This window comes from Pomacea canaliculata, linkage group LG7 (genome assembly GCF_003073045.1).
Source record: "Pomacea canaliculata isolate SZHN2017 linkage group LG7, ASM307304v1, whole genome shotgun sequence".
Lineage (NCBI taxonomy): Eukaryota > Metazoa > Mollusca > Gastropoda > Architaenioglossa > Ampullariidae > Pomacea > Pomacea canaliculata.
The window spans coordinates 17,106,915-17,128,446 of NC_037596.1; the positions used below are offsets into that span (position 1 = coordinate 17,106,915).

Here is a 21,532-nt window from a genome sequence, read left to right on the forward strand (position 1 = left end):
TGGACGTCTCTGTCGGCTTAAATGTTACCGCTCTTGAGTCTCCTTCACACTGGTCTCCCAAAGAGTAAAGGCTGGACCCACTACCAGAGATCCTGCAAGTCCACTTTTGCCTCACACCATACCTGGTACAACTTACTGTGTAACAGCAAAGTGGACTGTCCCGACCTAAACAGCGATTGTTTGTCAGGCAGATGTTTGTGCAATTTAGGCTTCAACTTCAATGATACCATGAAGGAGTGTGGTGCTCCAAGTAAGTGAAAAGTAGTGGAATTATGAATAGTACTGTGCTTGTCCCCACACGTTGTATACCGTCAGTTTGTCTGTTTCTTACAGTAAAGATACTCTTGTAAGTTGTTTAAAGTATTTTTTTCATCAAACAACTGTCATCTCAATGTTTGCATAATATTTCAGGTTTAAAAAGTTTAGCATTCCTTGTTAATATATGTCCATGAGCTAATGGTTTTCTTTTTTTCTAATAATTGTAAGAGTGCAATGAACCTAAGATACATTGGGTTAAGGGTTAATGCACTAGTGTACAACAGAGGGGAATGTATCGATGAAGAACATTACAGCTGCCACTACCCCATATCTTAGTTGTCGAGATTGTACGTGAAAGTCGTTATTTACTGTCACTTTATTTCTTTATAACGAAACTGATTGTAAAAGTTAGAGGAGGAAGTGACTATGAAGTCACATTAAAGCAGTGAATAAGAATATGTTCACATGGCAGTCAGATAGTCGTAGACTTAGAGCTAGAATTAGGGTGTCTATTGCTAACAACGGTCAGCAAGTATGACTATCTTGTAGGCGAGCTTATCAAGTGGCACAATGTAAGCTGTATGACAGACAACGACTGCGATGAGCCACACGCTGTGTGCTACAAACGCCAAGTGTCAGTGTGACCCTGGTACTTCTTCACAACACCTTTTGATATTTGCACTAGCAGTGAGTAGACAATGGTTCTGTGTGGTGTGCTTGACCGCAGGAAACTCGACTTTGTATTCGGCTTGTTACAGTTAGGGACAAAAGAGCTTTTCTGTGATTTTCGCATTCTTTAAGTAATAAGTTGTAAAACAATATAGCCGCATTTAGATAGACTGAATAAAAGGAAGAAAGAATGACTGAATACAAGTGGGCCGAAAAAAAATTTAGAAATTGATTGACTTGATTATGGATGTTGTTCGAAATGCGTGAAATGTAGAACAATTAACTTGAACTTTAAAAAGTATGTAAATAATTGCTTACCACAGTTGTTTATATTAGCTTGCAGCAAGGACGAGTTGCAGAACAATTTTACAGAGTATCCTGACAGCGCTCTACGTGGAAACCACCTTGCTAGCTGGGATGGAGTCAGTCTGAAAGACTGCAAGGACAGGTGCCTGACTGACACGCGTTGCCTCACCTTTGATTTCAAAGTTTGTATGGGAAAAGCCTTGAAATATTGGTATACTAACATGATCTTGGAGATGGCAGGTGACTGTGTACTCTAGAACTGCTAAAGTCTGCTTCACGTGTCCTGTGCTGTGTTCTATTAATAGCACGCTTTATCAAGAAAATCAAGGGAAACCCCCATTTCCCCCTGTAAAAAATGGGAAAAATCTTGAAATATGTTGTCTCTTGATAATTTTACCACTTGTAGACGCCTAGATAAAGACTACGAAAAACATTTTCAGAGCATACTTAACGCGCCATAATCTACAGTTATTTTGGAATGCAAAAGGTAGTTAATACATTTAGTTAAAAACAAAGTATGTGAAATTGCATGGAATTATAACATTGCTTGTGTGCTAATTAATATTTGATAGTTGCTTGCTTTCTTTAGGAAGAAAGTGTAAAGGTAAGATCACACTGAACCCACGACTATCTAGTTATTACAGCAGTGGAGTGTGAATGTACTACACCACATATACAGAGACAAACTCCTGTGTTTACTACAGACTTCCACTTTAATTAGGACTGAATACAAGTCAGAAGTGGAAGAATAGATCAATGGTCCACTAATGAACTTGTTTTCTTGGGTCTGCTTGCCTGAAATGATGTTCCAACATTTGCAGGTGCACAAGCATAAAGAAATAAATAACAATGGTATGAACCGATGCTAATATCAATTGCCACCTGCACAGTTCGTGGTTCACAGCCCTGCACACAATGACTCACTTTTACTTCTTCAGGTCCCGGAATGTTTATTTAGTGGGCAGCTAAACAATAGAACTCTTCTATTCTATTTCCTTACCTATCCATCATGGAACCTGTTCAACTTGCACTGAAGACACACCTCATCCTTGAACAATACTAACACACTCCACATCATTCTCGTCCTTTGTCAAGCAGTCCTTTCTACACTTTTTCCGTTTATTGCTTCTTCCCTCCTCGTCCTCCTCTGCTGAATACCGACACTCTTAGTTCTTGTTCTCTGATTTCTCCTTGTGTTTCTTGTTCTCTGATTTCTCCTTGCGTTTCTTGTTCTCTGATTCTCGAGAAAGAACTAAGATGGCCGCTCCTAGCTGTGCGACGTCTGCAGCTCTCACTTCGGATTCAAATTCATTTCAAATTTTCATCGCTTGCGTCTCACCCTGTAGGTTAGTTGTCAAGTTATAGACTTAGGGTGTCTTGCGTCTGTGTCTATGATGATGATTTTACGTTCATTGTGTTTAGGCATGCGTTTATCATTTTGGATGGCCTGTGGCCGTTACCACTAGCCGACATTATTAATGATGGCGGTCAGCTGTATTCATGCTGGTCCACGGAAATCTCTATCCCGCGAGCTCTTGCTCCGATCTTCGTTCATACTCCCTCTGTTACCCGGAGTTTGGGCGCCTGCAAGTCGACATCGCAACGGGCTCCCTCCACTTCGCAGATCAAGAAGGAAGTGAGGGACGCAGAAGACGTTGAAGCGAGACTCAAGAAGTTCGATACTGACGTCGACGCAGATCTCCACCTCTTCCTTCTATCCTGCTCATCCAATGTCCAGTCGATTCGTTGGCTCAAATTGATGAGCTTGAGGTGTTGCATACACAACTTTTCGATTGCACAGGGATACTGTTGATTGGCGTTTACGGAAAATGCTAACACGACGGTGACGCTGATCTAGACATCGCTGCTTCTCTGGCCCGTTTAGACTGATAAGATCTCTCATTACTGGCAAGGCGCGTGGCGGCGGAGGTGTTTCTATGTCAACAACACGTACTGTAAAACGGTATTCTTCGTTAAAAATGTTACTTTGAACCTTTGAACTTCTCACAATTTCGCTTCGCCATCTTTACCTCCCGACGAGAATTCCCCCAGCTGTTTTTCACGCTTGTGTATATTCATCCCAGGGCGAATTTTCCAATGCGTTACAGTGCATTTGCAGAGGTGACTCACGGATCTCGACTCGCTTTGTCTTGATGCTCCAAAAATTACTTTTGGAATGTTAACACTGTGATCTGACATCAGTTTTCTCCCTAAACTGTGACGTACCAGTACTGTGACTTCATACTACACTGAGTCAGACAACACTCGACCTGTGTACGGATCTGTACCACATGCATACAGTCTCTACCCTGCCCAGTCTGGGTGCGTCCTATCATCTCAGTGTTACACTGTATACCCGTTTATAACCTGTGATCAGGCGGTACGCCGAACAGTTCATTCCACTAAATGCTGGGCTGCCGACAATGTTGCACACTTACAGGACTGTTTTCAGTGTACTAACTGGGATGTCTTTTTAGAAGCATGTCCTACTCTGAACGACTTAGTGGACACCTGTAATTCTTCATGCTCCAGTGCATCTGTCCTTGATGGCCCCTTCACCACTGTGTTGGTGAATGATGACAACCCTGTGCCTATTGACATCTCATTAATTTCTTGTGACACCAGTGTTCCTGCTGTTCCTCCGCCCTCCTCCCCTACTCCGGCATTCCCTTTCCAGTTTACAGACCTGTCCCCTCACTGTACGTCTATTGTGAATGAAGATGGGTCTAGTGTTGACCCCCTTACATCAGAAACGCCTCGATATTACAAGTTCGTCTGAGAGTCAGATAGTTCAGACTCAATTGTTATGTGCCTTCTCAACGCCCCAGTCGGTCGTCAGGAAGCTGTGGACATTCACGATATGATTATTGACAAGTCACTGGATTTGCTGTTGCTCACTGAGACGTGGCTTAGGGAGGCTGGAGATGAATTTGTTTATTAGGCAAATCACTCCTGTGGGATATTCTTCATTCACAATCCAGGTCTGGAGATAGATGTGGTGGGATTTGCTGCTGTATACAAGAAATCCGTGCTTCTGAGGCCGTTGGTGTCAGAAAACGTTCAAGACTTTTGAGTCACTCAGTTTTGCCCTCACTCGTGGTTCACTGACGTTTCATGTCTTGCTTCTATATCGCCCTCCTTACTTAGAAATAACAAAAGTGACTTAAATTCAGCTTCTGTGAAGAGTTTATTCCCCCTGGTCTCCAACCTAGCTGCTGCCAACAAATACTTGTTAATTCTTGGAGATGTGAATCTTCATTTTGATGTGCCATCTGACCCTGATACGAAGAGACTTTGTCAGCTGTTGGATTCCCTTGATCTTGTTCAACATGTCAACTCCCCTACCCACTGTAAGGGTCACACCTTGGACTGGGTTATTGCGAGACCCGGCCATCACACTGTTAGGTCTATTGTTGTGGAAGACTTGCAACTTCGGATCATTTTCTTGTGTTGTTTACTACCAGCATGTCAAGGCCTGGCTTACCGAGAAAGACTGTGTACACTAGAAATGTGCGGGGCATGATTCTGATTCTTTTCGTACTGAACTTCAGCGTTCTGCTTTCCTGGTCTCCCCTCCTGACAATGTGGATGAGCTTGTGGCTCTGTACAACAGCACCCTGACTGCTCTTCTTGACAAGTTTGCGCCTGTGAAAAAAGAGGTGCATTACTGAGCGTCCTGATACCCTGCGTGTTTACTCCAGAGGTACGCCGAGCAAGAAGGTCAGGCGTCAGGCGGAGCGCAGATGGCGCAAGAGTAGACTGGAGGTGGATCGTCAGATTTTCGCCATACAAGGAGCCAGTGTTCAGCCATCATTGTCAAAGCTAGGTCGCGGTATGTTATGAATATTCTAAGCTCTGCAGTTTCTGATTCTCGCAAGATGTTCACAGTTGTGAATGGTCTCCTGGTAAAGATGTGACTCAGCCTGTTCTTCCAGAGATGGATGATCAGATCGCTGCCAGTACACTAAGTGCTTACTTTGAAGACAAAATAAACCATCATGGACAGCTTCAGTGACTCGGTTGCTACTGTGGAGCAAACCAGTGACTTGTTTTGTGGCATGCCCCTCTCTAACTTTCAACCAGTGACAGAGGATGAACTATTGAAATTAGTTCGGCGTTGTCGCCCAACACGTCTGTGGATGATCCTATCCCCACTAGTGTTCTTCTCCAGCACCTTGACATTCTACTTCCTGTACTAGTTCGCATAGTCAATGCTAGCCTTTTCTCTGCCTCTGTACCCAGACATTTAAAAAACAGCTGTGATCAAGCCTATCTTAAAGAAGCACAACTTGGACCCTACTTGTGTAAAAACTATAGACCTGTTTCGAATTTGCCTTTTGTTTCGAAACTTGTGGAGCGTGTCGTTGCTCAGCAGTTGACATTCCACCCTGGACCGCTACAGCTTATTGGATAAATTCCAGTCGGCGTATAGACCCAAGCACAGCTGTGAGACAGCCCTTCTGCGTCTTATGAACGATCTTCTGTGCAGTGCGGATGCAGGGAAAGTGACTCTTGTGGTCCTCCTTGATCTGAGTGCGGCCTTCGATGTCATTGATCACTCCACTCTACTGACTCGTCTCCAAATGGAGGTGGCATGGTGGTTCCGCCTTGCAGTGGTTCCATTCCTACCTCAGTGATCGCACACAAAGGGTGATGGTCAATCAAGCTTCTTCAGTGACAGTTCCACTGCTGTGCGGTGTCCCGCAGCTCTGTTTTGGGCCCGGTTCTATTTTCTATTTACACATCTCAGCTTGGTCCTCTCATTGAGAAGCATAATGTTGAACCGTAAGATGTTTGCAGATGACACTGAACTCTATTTTTCATTTAGTACTGACAGTGAGTCGGTGCGTGAGGCAGTTTGTGCTGTAGAAGATTGTTGCTTAGAGGTCAAGTCATGGATGCTGAGGAATAAACTCAAGCTTAATGATGAGAAGACAGAGGCGATGCTATGTGGTCCAAGCTTAGCCTTAGTAAAGTCTCTCTAGACTCCATCCAAGTGGGTCAAGCTAGAATTCCTCTCTCCAGCTCCGTACGGAACCTTGGAACTCTATGTTGACAATCTTCTAACTATGTCTGATCATGTCAGTTCTGTAGTCAAGGCATGTTTATTTCCATATCCGCACTCTTGGACGACTCCGACCCAGTCTTAATAAGAAGACTGCAAATGCAGTTGCTGTGTCCCTCATCGGTTCTACATTAGACTATGCCAACAGCTGCCTCTGGGGATTTCAAAGAGCGAGTTGTCGAGGCTACAGCGAGTGCAGAATACGGCTGCGAGGATAGTGGCAGGAAAGAAAAACAACTGACCATATTACTCCTGTACTTCGTGACCTACATTGGCTTCCTGTGGAGAAGCGAATTGAGCATAAATTGTTAACCTTAACCTATGGCTGTCTTCACGACCTTGCGCCTGCCTATCTGCAAGAACTCATTCGCTGTTACCAACCCCAGCGGAACCTTCGTTCAGCAGCACACTTCAGACTTGAACGACCGAGTGTTCAGTCAGGGGAATGCTAATAAGAAGACTGCGGGTTTCAGATCCTTCTCCAATGTAGCCCCGCTTTTGTGGAACTCGCTTCCCCTCTCGACCAAGGAGTCTGATAGTATTGGATCTTTCAAGAAAAATCTGAAGACTCACTTGTTTAAACTTTTTTGAAGTTTTCATTTGACCTGCAGTTTGGTGGCTGCTGGGATCACCGCGCATTGAGCGCATCTTTGTGATGCGGATACTGGCGCGCTATAAAACTACATCATCATCATCATCATCATCATTTCTCCTTGCGTTTCCTACGTTTGTTTTTATGAGTCATCAGTCGTGTTCATCATTCTGTTCCTTTGCTGTCCGTGTCTCCTTCTTCTCTCAATCACTAAGAACACACTACTTAGGAGCGTGAGTATGAGCTATACACATCACACATTTATTATTATTTATTCTGACTTAAGCCACCTTGCAACTAACATTTATCTATCTTGGCACACCTTGCATACAATTGTTCTTGCATGAACAATGAATGACGAGTGGTTTAGGTAAACAAGAAACAAGTATCGTGACTTTTTAAAGTCTTTAACTCAAATACAATGATCTTGTAATTAGAACTTGGATAGTGGTTATCTTGTCACACTTATCTCATATTTATAAAGAGAATACAATCTGGGAAAATAACACTGTCATTTGTTGGAAAATGTATTGTCATCGCTAATGATAGATAAGTGCCCAGACCTCCTCAGCTCGCCCTGCAGCTCTGGACACTGAGAACAAGACATCCAGGACTCTAGCATCAAGACTATTGACTGACAACTGGGAGAGCACAACAGGAATGGAGAAAACATTCCACTTTATAATTATTGTCAAACTAGTGTGTGACAAGAATGCTCCTAGCAAGACAACAGTAAAGAATTACAAATATACAACTGCTTACCACGCCTTTTGATGAAAACATTTAAGTAATAGAATAACCTTTCGGGAAATGTTCAGATAACTTGCTTTCAGTCTTCGTTGTTCAAAATGTTTAGCATCATGTTCACTTATGTCTCTCTCTCTCTACCTCCCGTGCCAGCTAATGGACGTCTCTGTCGGCTTCATAATGTTACCGCTCTTGAGTCTCCCTCAAACTGGTCTCCTAAGAGGAGTAAAGACTGGACCCACTACCAGAGATCCTGCAAGTCCATTTTTGCCTCACACCATACCTGGTACAACTTACTGTGTAACACCAGGATGGACTGCCCAGACCCCAACAGTGATTGTCTGGCAGGCAGATGTTTATGTCATTCAGGCTTCAACTTCAATGAAGCCACGAAGGAGTGTCATGCTCCAAGTAAGTTTGAAGTAGTAGAATTATGATTAGTATTCAGCTTCTCCCCAAACGTTGTATACCGTCAGTTTGTCTGTTTCTTACAGTAAAGATACTCTAGTAAGTTGTTTAAAGTTATTATTTTCATTAAACAACTGTCATCTCAATGTTTACATAATATTTCAGGTTTAAAATGTTGAGCATTCAGTGTTTATTCATGGCTACAAGCTAACAGTTTTCTTCCTTTCCAATAATTGTAAGATGGCAATGAACCTAAGATACATTGGGTTAAGGGTTAATGTACTAGTGCACCACAGAGGGGAATGTATCGATGAAGAACATTCTAGCTGCCACTACACATTTCTTAGTTGTCAAAGACTCTAAAGTAGTTACTAAACTGTGACTTCATTACTTCATAAAAATCTCATTGTAAAGGTTAGAGGAGGAAGTGGCTATGAAGATGAGGAGGCAGAAGTGACATTAAAGAGGAGGAACAAGAATATGTTCACATGGCAGTCAGATACTCGTAGACATAGAGCTAGAATTGGGGGGTGGCTAGTGTTACCGGCGGTCAACAAGTAGGACTGTCAGTGTGAACTGTGTACTGCATGCACATATAAACAGTTTGCCCGAGGCACTCAGTCTTTACTTTGACTGTTGTATGATTTGCTTTTGAAGTTGTCTGTGATTATTACCCAACATGTCCTCGATTGTTTTCGTCATTGTACGAAGTTCCACTCCGCCCCGATTATAACTATTCTTACAACGGAATGATTTGTTTGTGAAATAATAGGGACATCGTCAAGACTGGCAGGCAACAGGAGCCAGGAGTGGTGTCTACACCATTCAGCTACCGAACAACAAACCTCTGGAGTATGTGTGACATGGAGTCTAGCGGCGCGGCTGGCTGGTACGTGTTTATCACTCTGTATGACTCAGGTGGTCAGTGGGTATGACTCAGGTGGTCAGTGTGTATGAGTCAGGTGGTCAGTGTGCACGACTCAGGTAACATCACTCCTGCACACTGTACCCTGCTCGCAAAAGTGTGACACCACTTATACCCAGGGTCACATACTTACAGCTCATAGTATCATAGTCCACCTTCTGTTTCCAACAGTTTGTCTATCTCGCTGGTAGACTCCGTGGATTGAGGGGTGGTTGTAGACAGGCCTACATTTAGTGTGTGGTGTCGTGTGTCGTTGTTTGTAGTCGCAAGCTTTAACCCCTTGCATCCATTCCTGCTTCATGATCAGGGACTGTAGGTTTGACAAGGAGTTAAAAAAAACGCTATTTGTAATCGCAGCGTGTATCATGTGTTTGTCATGTTTATTATGTTACCATATAATTGATCAAAACCACTTGATGCCACACATTTATAGCCAGGAAAGTGTATATTATGTTCACATGAATATCACTATTATACTATTATACAAGGTTCACATAGTCTATCGTAACCGTGAAGTGTTGACATTATAATCATGATCACAGCTAATAAAGTCGTAAGCTGTTACATTTTATCAATTTTGACTCATCCTCTGTCAACTCATTAAGGTGTGATTAGTGCTGAATCCTGTCGAGCATGCTGCGCTTTGGTACCATAGTAACGACCTGTGAACTTGTGTGATGTGCAGGTCATCCAGAGACGTCGCGACAACTCAGTTAACTTCCACCGGAACTGGACAGAATATGAAAACGGGTTTGGTAACATCTCTGGAGATTTCTGGCTGGGTAAGATGTTGGACATATCTCTTTCATTCTCTTGCATTACTCTCTCCTCCTGCATAATTGTAACCTCGACATTTGTTTTACATTCAAAGTCAGGCTGTAATCAGGTATTCTGTTTCATTGTGTTGTTTGTGTGATGTATAGTGGTTAATACAAAGGTTGCTGTTTCTGTTGTTCTATTATATTTTTGTCCTACTGCATCTTGTCACTATTGTGTACTATTTCTTAGCATGCTCTGTTTGCTGTGATAATGATGGTACTAGTAATGGAATGAATGGATGGGTGATGATCCTGTAGTGTCTAAGTTGCCAAAGTCTCAAAAACAAAGAAAGACAAAGGTTGCGAGGAAATACATCCCTGCGGCACATTATGTGGTTTGTTTTTATTTTGTTTTCTATTTGTTTTGTGTTGTTTTCTGTAGGATTATCTGATTGCATGGTGTGGATTTGTTCAGAACTTTATTAATGCACAGTAGCTAAAACATTTCGTGCAGTTGTATTACAGTTTATAATTTTGTTTTGTTGTGAATAAGGATATAGGGTGTAAAAATGTCCTTCAAGCAATCTTTTTATCTATATTTGTCTACATCTAGTCTGTGAAAATGGTCTTATAACCGCCTGTGTATATGTGTCATGATTTTAGTTTCATACAATTTTAAAGATATATCGCTTTGTGTGTAAATACAACTCTATGTATCTGAGTTTACACCTGCATGTGTGTGTTTGTGTACTGACACCTTACCACCCTAGTCTCTGTGTGTGTGTCTGTGTATTGACAATTTACCACCCTAGTCTGTGTGTGTGTGTATGTTGACATCTTAGCATTATAGTCTGTATGTGTGTCTCTGTGTACTGACACCTTACCACCCTAGTCTGTGTGTGTGTTGACACCTTACCACCCTAGCTGTGTGCGTGTCTTTGTATTGACAGATTACCACTCTAGACTGTTTTGCAGTCTTCTCTGTGTCCTACACTAGACCGGCAAACTCTCAGTTTCCTACTCAGGCCACACTGCTTGAAATGTTCTCCCTCTCTTCACCTTGTGCCTACATCCGAAGCCTTCAAATACTTCCTTAAAACCTTTCTCTTTCAGAAATATATTTTCAAATCAGGAGTACAGTTCTACCACTATTTATTCTTCTTCCAGTGCTGGGTGTTATCTGTTGTAAACAATTTACGTTCATGTATATTTCTGATGCTTATCCTAATGTTTTCGTATGGTTGACTGTAGTTTGCTATTTTTTGTATACAGCGCATTGAGCTCGTACTTACATGGAAAACACGCTTTATTATTGGTAGTAATAACACAGCAATACTAAAACTCAATAAGTTTGTGACTTACCTTTTTATCATCTAAAGTCTAGCAGTAATGTCAACATCTTTATAACATCATAGTAAGGTAATGACACAGCGACTACTTCTGTTGGTTCTTGAGAACTCTTGAGCAAGATCCCTACAAATATTTCACTGCTCGACTTATCTGTTTAACATGAGATCATTGCCTTGTTTTGTCTCAGGCCTGTCCGCACTTCACATACTGTCGTATTATGGAGATTGGCGCTTGAGAGTGGACTTCATAGCTGAGTCAGGAACTCGTCACTGGGCTCAGTATGGGTGGTTCTATGTGGACAGTCCTAGGAATAACTACGCACTTCACGCGGACGGGTACTCGGGTGATGCGGGTACGTACGTGACCACTGAACAGTAAGAAAGAGTGAGACGCATGTTAGATGGCAGACTGCCTGTCTGGCTGGTGAAGAAATAAGTGGATCACTACGTTTTTTGAGTGTTGTAGCTTCGCGTGCATGATATGTGGTGGGTGACAGCGTCTCCTATCGCGTGCGCTTCCTTTGATGTAACTAGAAAAAACAAGTGTAATGATCAGGGAAAAAGAGAAAAGAAAACGATTTCTCGGGTTTCTTTCTTGTCCGGATTTGTTTTCTTTTTGGCGTTCTTAGGAGGCTTCTAACCTTATCGTTCAGTCTTGACCAGACTTGTTTAAAAGAGTAATTTCTCGGGTTTGGCTGTCGTCCGTCATGCCAGTCTCTTGGTGTGCTTCATTACTCCGCCATCTGTGACGAATTCTTTGTTGTTTAGTTTCGGTAACAGGCTTTTTTTTTTTTACATGGTGCGCGTTGTGAGCCCTACCACAATCTACTGTACCTCTAGGTGAGGTGTCCACCTTAGTCGCCTCTTACGGCATGCCTGGCTGATGGCAGGGACCTATTCTTACAGTAGCGGTGGCGCAACGGTATTCGCCTGAATGAATGAATGAATGAAGAGTCTTTAACGCGCAAAATCCGAATCCTTGAGAACGCTCAATGCCCGAAATGTTATCAGAAAAGTACACAAACATAATCCACATTATCAGCTGCAAAAAACCAAAAGGAAAGTTAGAATCAAACGATCGGACGGCTAAAAAAGGACCACAGTTTGTGAGCGAACGATCTGCTGCTGCAAAGCGCATGACCACTACTCACAACACAGGACCCACAAATCAGAAAAGGAAAAAAAAAAAGGTGTTTGCATGGGCAAAAGTGAAGGGTTAGATCATCAGGTTGCTTGGCCCTGCAGTCAGTCCACAGTCCTCTTGACTAGTGCTGAGCTACAGCTTGGTCGTATCTCTGTGACCTGTATATAGCTGATCGATACGCAATCACGACTGTGGTGCAAACTGCACGATGACCACCTCTGATGATTGTGATCAACATCTACAAGCGATGAGTTAAGTGTCTTGTGTTTTGCATTCTGCGAACTGATCTACAGGCTGGATGTCGATCGCTCTCGCTGTGTTCACTCACATGCCTGCAGGAACTTGAGTTGTAGTAAAGAATGTGAAGTACGATCCCCTTTTTCATTGTGATATATGATAATGATTCAAATCATATTCGGTAAGATACTCAGTATATTCTAATATTTTTCCGACTGTCATCGATCCTTGTTAACTGGAGTCGTCACCGGGTGAGATCTACAGTGATCGCCCGTATTAATTATATTATTATTATTATTATTATTATTGGACACCATATCAGTGAAGGTTGGCTGCCCAGAGTTCATCTTCTCGTCTGGGGACGCTGTTTTTCTCTGCACGTGGCATCTGTTTACAGGGCTGGCGGCTTGCGTAATATAGCCTTTAGTTGCTGGCAGCGGCTAAAACACCAATTCCCCCCCCCCCCCCATTCATAAATGCTCGCTAGGCAAGCATTACCAGGGGGTCCCACAGGGGAGAGTTAATTATACTCATTCATTTTACATATTTTAGCTGAGGAATTCTTCTGTTTAAAAATGTTCTCTTCACTCTTATGTTCTTGAATATGCTGGGTTTAAGCATTATTATAATTTAAAATAAAATCTTTTTTTGTATTTGTGTTGCGTGGTGTTTGGCTTCTTTTATGATGAACAACACAGAAATAACACATTTAATAATAAAAGTTTCTATAGATGTTCTGCAGTGATAATATATTTGTGCTTAGGACTTTGTGTGTCTAATAGTATATACATTGTGTGTGTTTGTGTGTTTACAGAGGTGGGGATGGGAATTTATTAAAGGAAGTGGGTTTCAAAAACCTATGACCGAAACGAGTAACGGCTGTTTCACATTAGTAAGGGAGGCTGGTGGTACCATTGGATGACTGTTCCAGCAAGCACTAATCAACAGCTATGAATAAAAGTCGCATGACTTGGGGGGACATCGGCGTGTGACATTCTCGGAGATGAAGATGAAGCAAAGTGTAACACACCTGGTCTCCTGTACTCACTGCTAACACCGCCAGTCTACTGTTCACTACAGTTTCCACTGATGATGTGAGCTCAGTGTACATTAATCTTTCGCAATATTCTACCATCTGAACCTAGTGGCGACTACTGTACTTTAATTGTTTACTTTGAGTATATTGCCTAGTGATTCTATTATACATGTATTGTATTATTGTGCTTTCAGATTTGGATTTTGCTTGGACAAACTAACATGTTTACAAACGTAAACTCTAAGTTTAATTAATTAATTCAGCATTTAATTGTGCCTAGTTGTAAACGTGTCATGAACTGTCATGACTATACACTAATAGTTTTATGCAATGTTGACAGTTGACTCAGTGGGAAAAAGATAACAGAGTTTCATTTTCAAATTATGCAAACACAGGATATCTGGTTGTATCAAACACTTGCTGTTCATGTATTTCCTTACTGACGATAACTGAACATGATTCCAGATTGCTAACATTCTCTAATTGTTTTGGTATTGAAAAGGGTTTAAGTTTATTTAATTGTATTATGTTGTGAGAACTTTACCTTATCTTCAGTTTGCTTATTTAAGCAAAACTGACATTTCACAAACGTATGAGCGAAGCATACTTTTCGTAAAATCAAATATAACTATTGCGAAGAATGAACAAATATTTTCATAAAAGGAAATAAAAATTATAAGTAGTATTGCTCGTATTTGCCGCTTTGACTAAATGTGATGACATCACTATGTACTATATTATCCCCTTTAAACTAATGATAACGGTAGTTGTTTACATCACATGTATTACTTGAATTGTACAAACAAATAAACTAATTTTAATATTTGTTTCTACACTGAAGAGCTCTAATAGCCAAGGCGCTAGCAAAATGGCGACATACACCAGACGACACCTGTTGAATTCTCTGTGTAGAACTTCCACAAGAAACTTTCTTTTACCATATTGCAGTAAGAGCGAGGTTTCCAGCCCTCGTTGATATTCTTTAGTAACTGCTATAATTTTGGCTTCTGCATTTTTTGGCTGTGTAGTCTTTTAAATTTTGTACCACTGAACTTTGGAGTGACTATTGCATGCACTGCCTTGCTCCTGACTATTGTATTGGAAAAATGTCACTTGACGCTTTGCTTAATAAGTATGTTGTCCTAAACTGAAGCCATCTCATGTTGTTTAGTTGAAGAGTTGCGTATGTCCGCGGGAAGTTCGTGACCACTGTTTGTCTGTCTGTGCTTACTTACCTTTTCCATCTTTCGATTCCTTTATATCTTTTCTTCACTCGTCACAGCACTTTTTACTCTTACGTTATATACAGTTTTCAAGAAAATAATTTTCTATAACCTGTACAACTCAACCGTCCTTGCTGAAGTTAATGAGGTGTGCAGTTGTTGCACTGCTTCTTTATGTTTATCTGACTTTCTACTTGTTTCTCTACAAACACGTGACTTTGATACAGAGAAGAAAGAACACTCAGAGGTTCGTTAGTCAGTTCTTCCTTCTGGCCACCGCATGCCGGCCACCCTCCAAGGTGCATGGAAGGACAGTCTTCGACAGGGTGTCGTGCCGTGTACACACGCTTCCCTTACACACTGATCACAGTTCATTAAACATGTTTGTAAACATTCACTAATATTATAGGGGAGTTAATTAAACACATCTGTAATCATTTAGCAACATCACTGTGGATTTCTAGGGCACAAGAATGTTCTCTAATGTTCTATAGCAGGGAGGACTAGTGTTTAGTTGAAGGAAAGTATTTCAAGCATCAGTGAAGTTGTCAACCGTGCACTCGATGTTCCAGCTTGGTATATCGCCTTCGTTTATCATTCGCAGTTTTGAAGTGTGGCACTCAGAGAAAACCTTTGACCTGGTTGATAATATGCACTGTGTGTCGTCTTACTGCAATGCGCAAGAGGAAGAGGCCTGGCCATGTTACAGAGAATATAATTTGTGCTGCTATAGCAAATCAGATGGTGAAGACCACCACAGCCTCACTGTAAACAAGAATTTATATTTAACAAGGTGATTCACATCCTTACAAATCTCCTTTATAGTGAGAAATCACCGCTGGCTAGAAGCACTTTCTCTAGAAACGAGCCAAATGACAAATTGTGAAAACAAAATGGCATTCTAAAGACACAGTACTAGCAACAGCGACACTCGGGTGGACAATAAAAATATATTTCTAAAGCACGAAGAGAGTGAGAATGAAGCTGTACTACTCTGAGTAGGCCAGATAAGCAATGTACACACCCACACACACAAATACACCGGTAACATAATAATAATTGTGTACAGACCAAGACAAATGAACAAATGTAACATAAACTGCAGACTATTTTTTAAATATCAAGACAGAGAGAGAAACACATTTTTCTTGCTGATGAAACAAATAATTATAACTACTCCATCTTAAGTAGGCCGTCTTTAAATTTCTTCAATTTACAAAAGAAACTTAAAAGTAGGAAGCTATTGCAGACAACACTATCTTTCAATTTTTTATGGACAGGGGTGTTCTTTCATAAGAGAAAATGGGAAAGTTTTACTAGAAGAACGCACAAACAAAAATTCTTTAACATATCTGCCTTCTGATTTTTTTTTTTTAATGTAGGAATTTCTTGTTATAATAGGGTGGTGGCATAATGATTAAAAAGCGAGTACCGTGCATTATTAAGGCATATGTTCAAGTAGGAACAGCCTGGCAAAAAACAAATGCAAACTGTTCACTTTGACGATGTGGATGGTTGAACACTGCAGCTTGTGAGAGACTGAAAGTAATGAGCATGAAGGGTTTGCAGTCCTTGCTGCGTTGCCTGCTACTGTCAATGGGACAACTTTCCTACAGACATTGTTCACAAGTGTCGTTGATCAGAATGATACAAGATAAAGGAGCTTGCGGCCGCGACATTAAGAAACACACACATAAGTAGCACACAAACAAAAACAACACAGTATAGCTGCATAGTTAATGTCCATCTGCTGGCGAGTTTCACAAACGAATACACTTGACCGTTAAAGAAAAAGTCAATGGGAAAGTGGAAAGCTGGGAAATCACAATATAAGGCAAGAGAAACACAAATTTACTGGGAAACCTGTCCCTTCAGCCAGTCCTGTCGAAGAGAGCTAACTCTGATTAACAATGACAAAGTTATCGTTCTTTGTCGCTGTCACAGTTTTGAAAGTTTTTGTGTTGACGGAGTGTGGGATAGTCGCTCCGAAGTCTATAAGTACGTATCAGCCGTGTCAAACAAATTAAACAAATTTTCGCTGATACACATCATCAATGTAATTAACGTAATTTAGCAACAAGAGCAGTCATCACGGTACACTAGGGCACAAATATCAACAGACATCAGATCGTTGCTATCCACCATGTAGTGTCTGTGTTTTTGTTCTCGCCAGTGAGGCGGACACTTTAATTTATTGCTGTCCTGACGATCTTATTCGAAAACTGCAGCATGTCATGTTCTCAACGGTTTTTTAGGGAAAATCTTTTCTGTGCCTTTTCATCACATCCTCTGTACTTGATCGAGTCACGTGAAGTTTGCTCCTTTACTTGATGGTAGGCATTCCTCTGATTTCTCGCTTTCTTGTGAGGAACTAGTCGGCATAAAACATAAAAAGCAAAAAAGTGATATGTAACATTGTTATGCAAAAGTTATTTATATGTGTATGCAGATATTCATGCATTTCATTGTGTAAAATTGTCGCTAAAAATATAAATGCATGTGTATATAAACTAACTCATGGGCACTCTAAACTGAAGAGAAAAATAATAATCCCTCATTTAAAATACCTATTTGAAGAAAAATGACATGCATATTGTTTGAAGGGTTCCTTTGTTTAAAAAGTCACTACAGCTGCCTTCATTTTTTTAGTTTTTGAATGATGCAGGTGCTTGGGGATAATACGAAGTACACAAAATGAAGAGAATTATATAATGGAAGTGGGTCATAATATGTTGTGCAGAACTCCAACAGTCATTAGCGTTTTGATGGTTGATGCCATTAAAAACACTCTTTACCCCCAAAAGTATTTAATAAAGAACTAGATACCTAGCTCTGTTGAATAAAGTGCCCTCATTAATATAGAAGATGTTTGTCTTTACAAATAAGCCTCCATAGTTAATGTAAACATTAAACATCTTCCACATCAGTTTGGACATTTAAATTAAGATTATCTGTGTCAGAAAATCTATACAATTTTGTAATAATGGGTAATAACTTCACATAAACGTTATATCCAAAAGCAAACTCCCACTTTTCTTTTTTTTTTTAAGATTTTTAAATAATGTAACCTATTCCAGATAGATAGTACCTGTCATACTTTTCTTCGTGCTAGGCAAAATTTGAGGCAAGAAAAAATCATGTATATATATTCAGGATAGTTAAGCAGTAGTACTCACATGAATTAAGTGCAGCCACTATGTGCTAAGTGGTAAACAAGCTAAATAAGAACTTATAATGTTAAGACCTTCATAATGGCCTCCCTTGAATGTAATGAATTTTGTTGTGTACAGAGGATATGTTGTTCAACATGCACACATTATAAGAGAAGACAAGTAGCATACACTCAAGTCAATAACACTTCTTGCCTTTTGGCAGAACAGTTTTGTTCCATTTTCCTTTTTGTCCTAGGGTTCAAATATGTCATTAAAATCCTTAAAAATGTATGATGTGATCCTTTGAAAACCAAAACTACGCTGTTTGACTTAGCTTTAAAGCAGAAGCTATCCTACTATTGAGGAGATTGAAAACAGTGGGGTAGATGAGAAAAAAAAAGATTGGATTCCAGAATTTGTTGACTGAAGGAAAACTACTAACCAGATCGAATCCTCTTTTAAACCAATTCTAAGAAGATTCTTTGCGTCATTGCTTTCGGTTGTAGAAATATTTCCATCGCTGTGTCTGTAAATAGTTCATTTAAAATAAACAACAAGCAGACTAAATTATTTTCTATGCAGGTGATTGCATATTTAAGTATAAGATGTGTGAGAAAGAAGGTTATTAAGCTTTGACTTTTTAATTATAAAGTAAAGAACCAAGTGATAATGGTATTTTAACTGCAATCAGGAAACAAAGTTTTATAAGTTGGTTCTTTATTACTCACATAATCTGACTTTGTAGAGGCAATGCGAAAGCCAAGATTTGTTAAATTACATAAAGGATAACTGTGTCAATGATAACGGAAATGATGCCATTGCCACATTATGCCTAAAACAAACTTATTATGGCACTTGTTTCTGATCATATTTGTTTTAGATAACTAAGTAAAATAACTATTAAAAACGTTTTGGCTTATTAATAAAAAACAATTTTCTTAGCATGTCAAAATGCTATTTAACAATTTGTAAAATGTTAAGGGGGAAAAAAAAACAAGTTTTTGTGAAAGAACTTGTTTCATTCCTTACCCACTCTGATCTTTAATAATGTCGAGTGGATAAGATGGTGTAGTTTCCTCTGGACTGAGGTCTTCTTCTGTGGAATCCCAATTCTCCTCTTTGTTTCTGCTGTTCCTGCATATCAAAACAATTGGTGTTAGAGAAAACACACACATGCACACAACGTGTATGAATTTTTGACACAAATTTGAAAGAAGCAGTCATGAGAACAACTCACACATCTTGTTCTTTCCTTGTCTGAGCTTTGATGGAGTGAACTCTGTCGTAATATAGTACTGGCTCTTGACTGATTCTTTTGCCTAGCCTCCAGTTAACTTCTTCATTTCTGCACATAGGATAAAATAAGGCCCATCTCATTATTTGAATCGAATACATTCTGAAAAGAAGTATTAGACATACATTTCTGTTATTAGTCAGGACTACTGGAGCTGTGCTTTATCTGAAAATTTGTTTGATAAGAGATACATTGCATCAATTAAAGACTAAATCTGAAAGCAATTCAAATTTTACAAATTGAGCATGAAATGTTTTTCCCTAATATTGATTATTATTTAATAAAAATAGGCTCAATACAAATGAAGAAATTAACAAAAAAATTGTTTGTGTTCTCCTTACCCAGGAATCTGCTCGTTTGTTAAGATATCTGAGTGAAGCTCATGGCTGTCCGGTGTTACAATCCGGATGTTCCTGCACATTACATGAATATTGCTGGAAGATATTTGATAGTTGAAAAATTCTATCAAAATCATTTTGAAAGAAACTTTTTCCTTTGGGTACATATATAGTTTTATAGAAATTTATACAAAAGACAGCAAAGTAGTATTACACCATAATATATACATGTAGTATTTTATGAGCTCTCTATACTTTAAGGGTGGATGACTGGGAAGTATAGTAGAATTTAAAAAAAATAAGGGTAAAGCAGTTCTCAAAAGATAAACTGCCTCCTTTACCAAAATATTGGAGTGTAAAGGATGATTTAACTTATGACTTTCTTCAGTACAGTAACACCAGCACACTTTTAGTTTGCTTACACATTTTGTAAAACAGTATTTTCTATGTCTTAAAAAGTTTGTATGTAAATTAATTTGTAATTGGACTTAATACGTAGCTTAGCATGTACATAGCATTAGGTTTCCAACTTAAAATATACCAAATCGTAATTTTTCATGTTTGTGGAATGAATATAGACTAGATATATTAAAATGTTTCCATTTAGTAGCCTCCTCTTGACCTTCTGATGAAGTATTTGTGAGTTGTCTGAGGAGAAAACATCTACAGCTGTAAAAAATATTACAGACATGGATTGCCATAAACTAGAGAAATTTGTTGAAATAAGAGAGTTTCTGGCACCTTAGTAAAATAATAATTTAAAAAGCAGAGCATGAGAAAGAGTTGCATGTTTTCAGAAACTCATCCTAGAGTATACTCTTCTTTTACCTGATTTCCTCTTTTTCGAAGGCATCTGACTGAGGAAGAGGAAAGTAATGGCCTTCGTTTGAAAAAGTAATCACTGTGTCACACTGTTCTCTGCAAACCACACCAAATGTTTCTAAGAAAAATTCTTAATATGTGTGAAAGGAAATTTGGGAGTTTGAAACCAACTGCAACAACTGTGTCCTAAACTGTGAAATTGTTGCAAAGGGCATGTTAAACAGACTGTTATAATCAAACATTAGAGATCATTTGATGTGAAAAAAGTTATATCATAGAATGTATTGGCTTTAAGCAAGCTTGATCATTTTAAATATCATAAATTATATGCACTTTTGAAAATGTAATCACATTAACTTAAGGATTTCAAAAGCTTTTTGCATGAATGTCTATGCCAGTCAGAAAATCATTTTGCAAAATAGTTATTTCATGCTGAATGGAAACATTTGAAAAACTCAAAGTCAGTTTTCTGTGACCTAATGAATGAAAGATAAATAAACAACCTATTCAATGAAACACTGTTTTCTTTAATAACTGCTGACATAGTATGCACATCCCATTAACCACCAGTTCATCATTGGAAAGATGTGACTCAAAAATATATTTACTATGCATTGGATTTTGCCTTTAAATAAGTAAATTTTTATGTACTTTAAAATATAACAATTTGTGGTTTGCAAATCAAAGAATGTCCAGGTAGACAGACTGATTTGAAGAACAATGCAGACATACTGTTTAAAATGCAGAAAAATGTGGCCTACTCTTTTATATGAGTTATTTTATGAACAAATGATTTAAAAATGTACTATGCAAACTTACTGCAGATGTTGCTTGCTGTCTTTAATACCTAAGGGAAAACAAATTTAGGTTAAATACAATTATTATCAGAATAAAGCCCGAAAATTGTTCCTATAAATGTTGCCTAAATTATTTGAAGAAGGAAAATAAGAAGAGCTTCACCATTTAAAAAGTAAATACTATTGACACTCATTACTGAATATGATCACTTTTATGCACATCACACAACAATAGGGACTTTAACATCCTGTTATATTATTGACGAGCCAGGAAAAACACAAATCCAGTTTTCAGCATGTGACAAGACGCCTTTAAAATATGTAAGCTTTTCAACGTCTTTTGAATAAACATAAACTTCAGGTAATGTAACTACGCACAAGGAGATTCCAACATTCTTGAATGATGCCTTTG

The 21,532-nt window shown here is 39.4% G+C and overlaps 1 protein-coding gene and 2 long non-coding RNA genes across 3 annotated transcripts; 2 read left to right on the top strand and 1 right to left on the bottom strand.

The window, feature by feature from the left end:
- Nucleotides 1-4: 4 nt before the first annotated feature.
- LOC112569008 lies at nt 5-1,414 on the top strand. The gene is made up of 3 exons (XR_003100265.1): nt 5-250; nt 808-945; nt 1,264-1,414. It is a non-coding gene; the product is annotated as an uncharacterized LOC112569008 (long non-coding RNA).
- Nucleotides 1,415-7,791: 6,377 nt separating this feature from the next.
- LOC112569007 lies at nt 7,792-12,031 on the top strand. Its single transcript, XR_003100264.1, has 4 exons — nt 7,792-8,048; nt 8,818-8,934; nt 9,656-9,752; nt 11,266-12,031. It is a non-coding gene; the product is annotated as an uncharacterized LOC112569007 (long non-coding RNA).
- Nucleotides 12,032-15,653: 3,622 nt separating this feature from the next.
- LOC112568957 lies at nt 15,654-21,161 on the bottom strand (the record flags this gene model as incomplete). The annotated part of the gene is given in 7 exon segments (XM_025246545.1): nt 15,654-17,088; nt 18,312-18,395; nt 18,899-19,003; nt 19,107-19,214; nt 19,505-19,576; nt 20,330-20,419; nt 21,143-21,161. Coding segments are annotated over 7 exon segments (545 nt in total), but the record flags the coding sequence as incomplete, so codon positions are not given.
- Between the last annotated feature and the right edge of the window lie 371 nt (nt 21,162-21,532).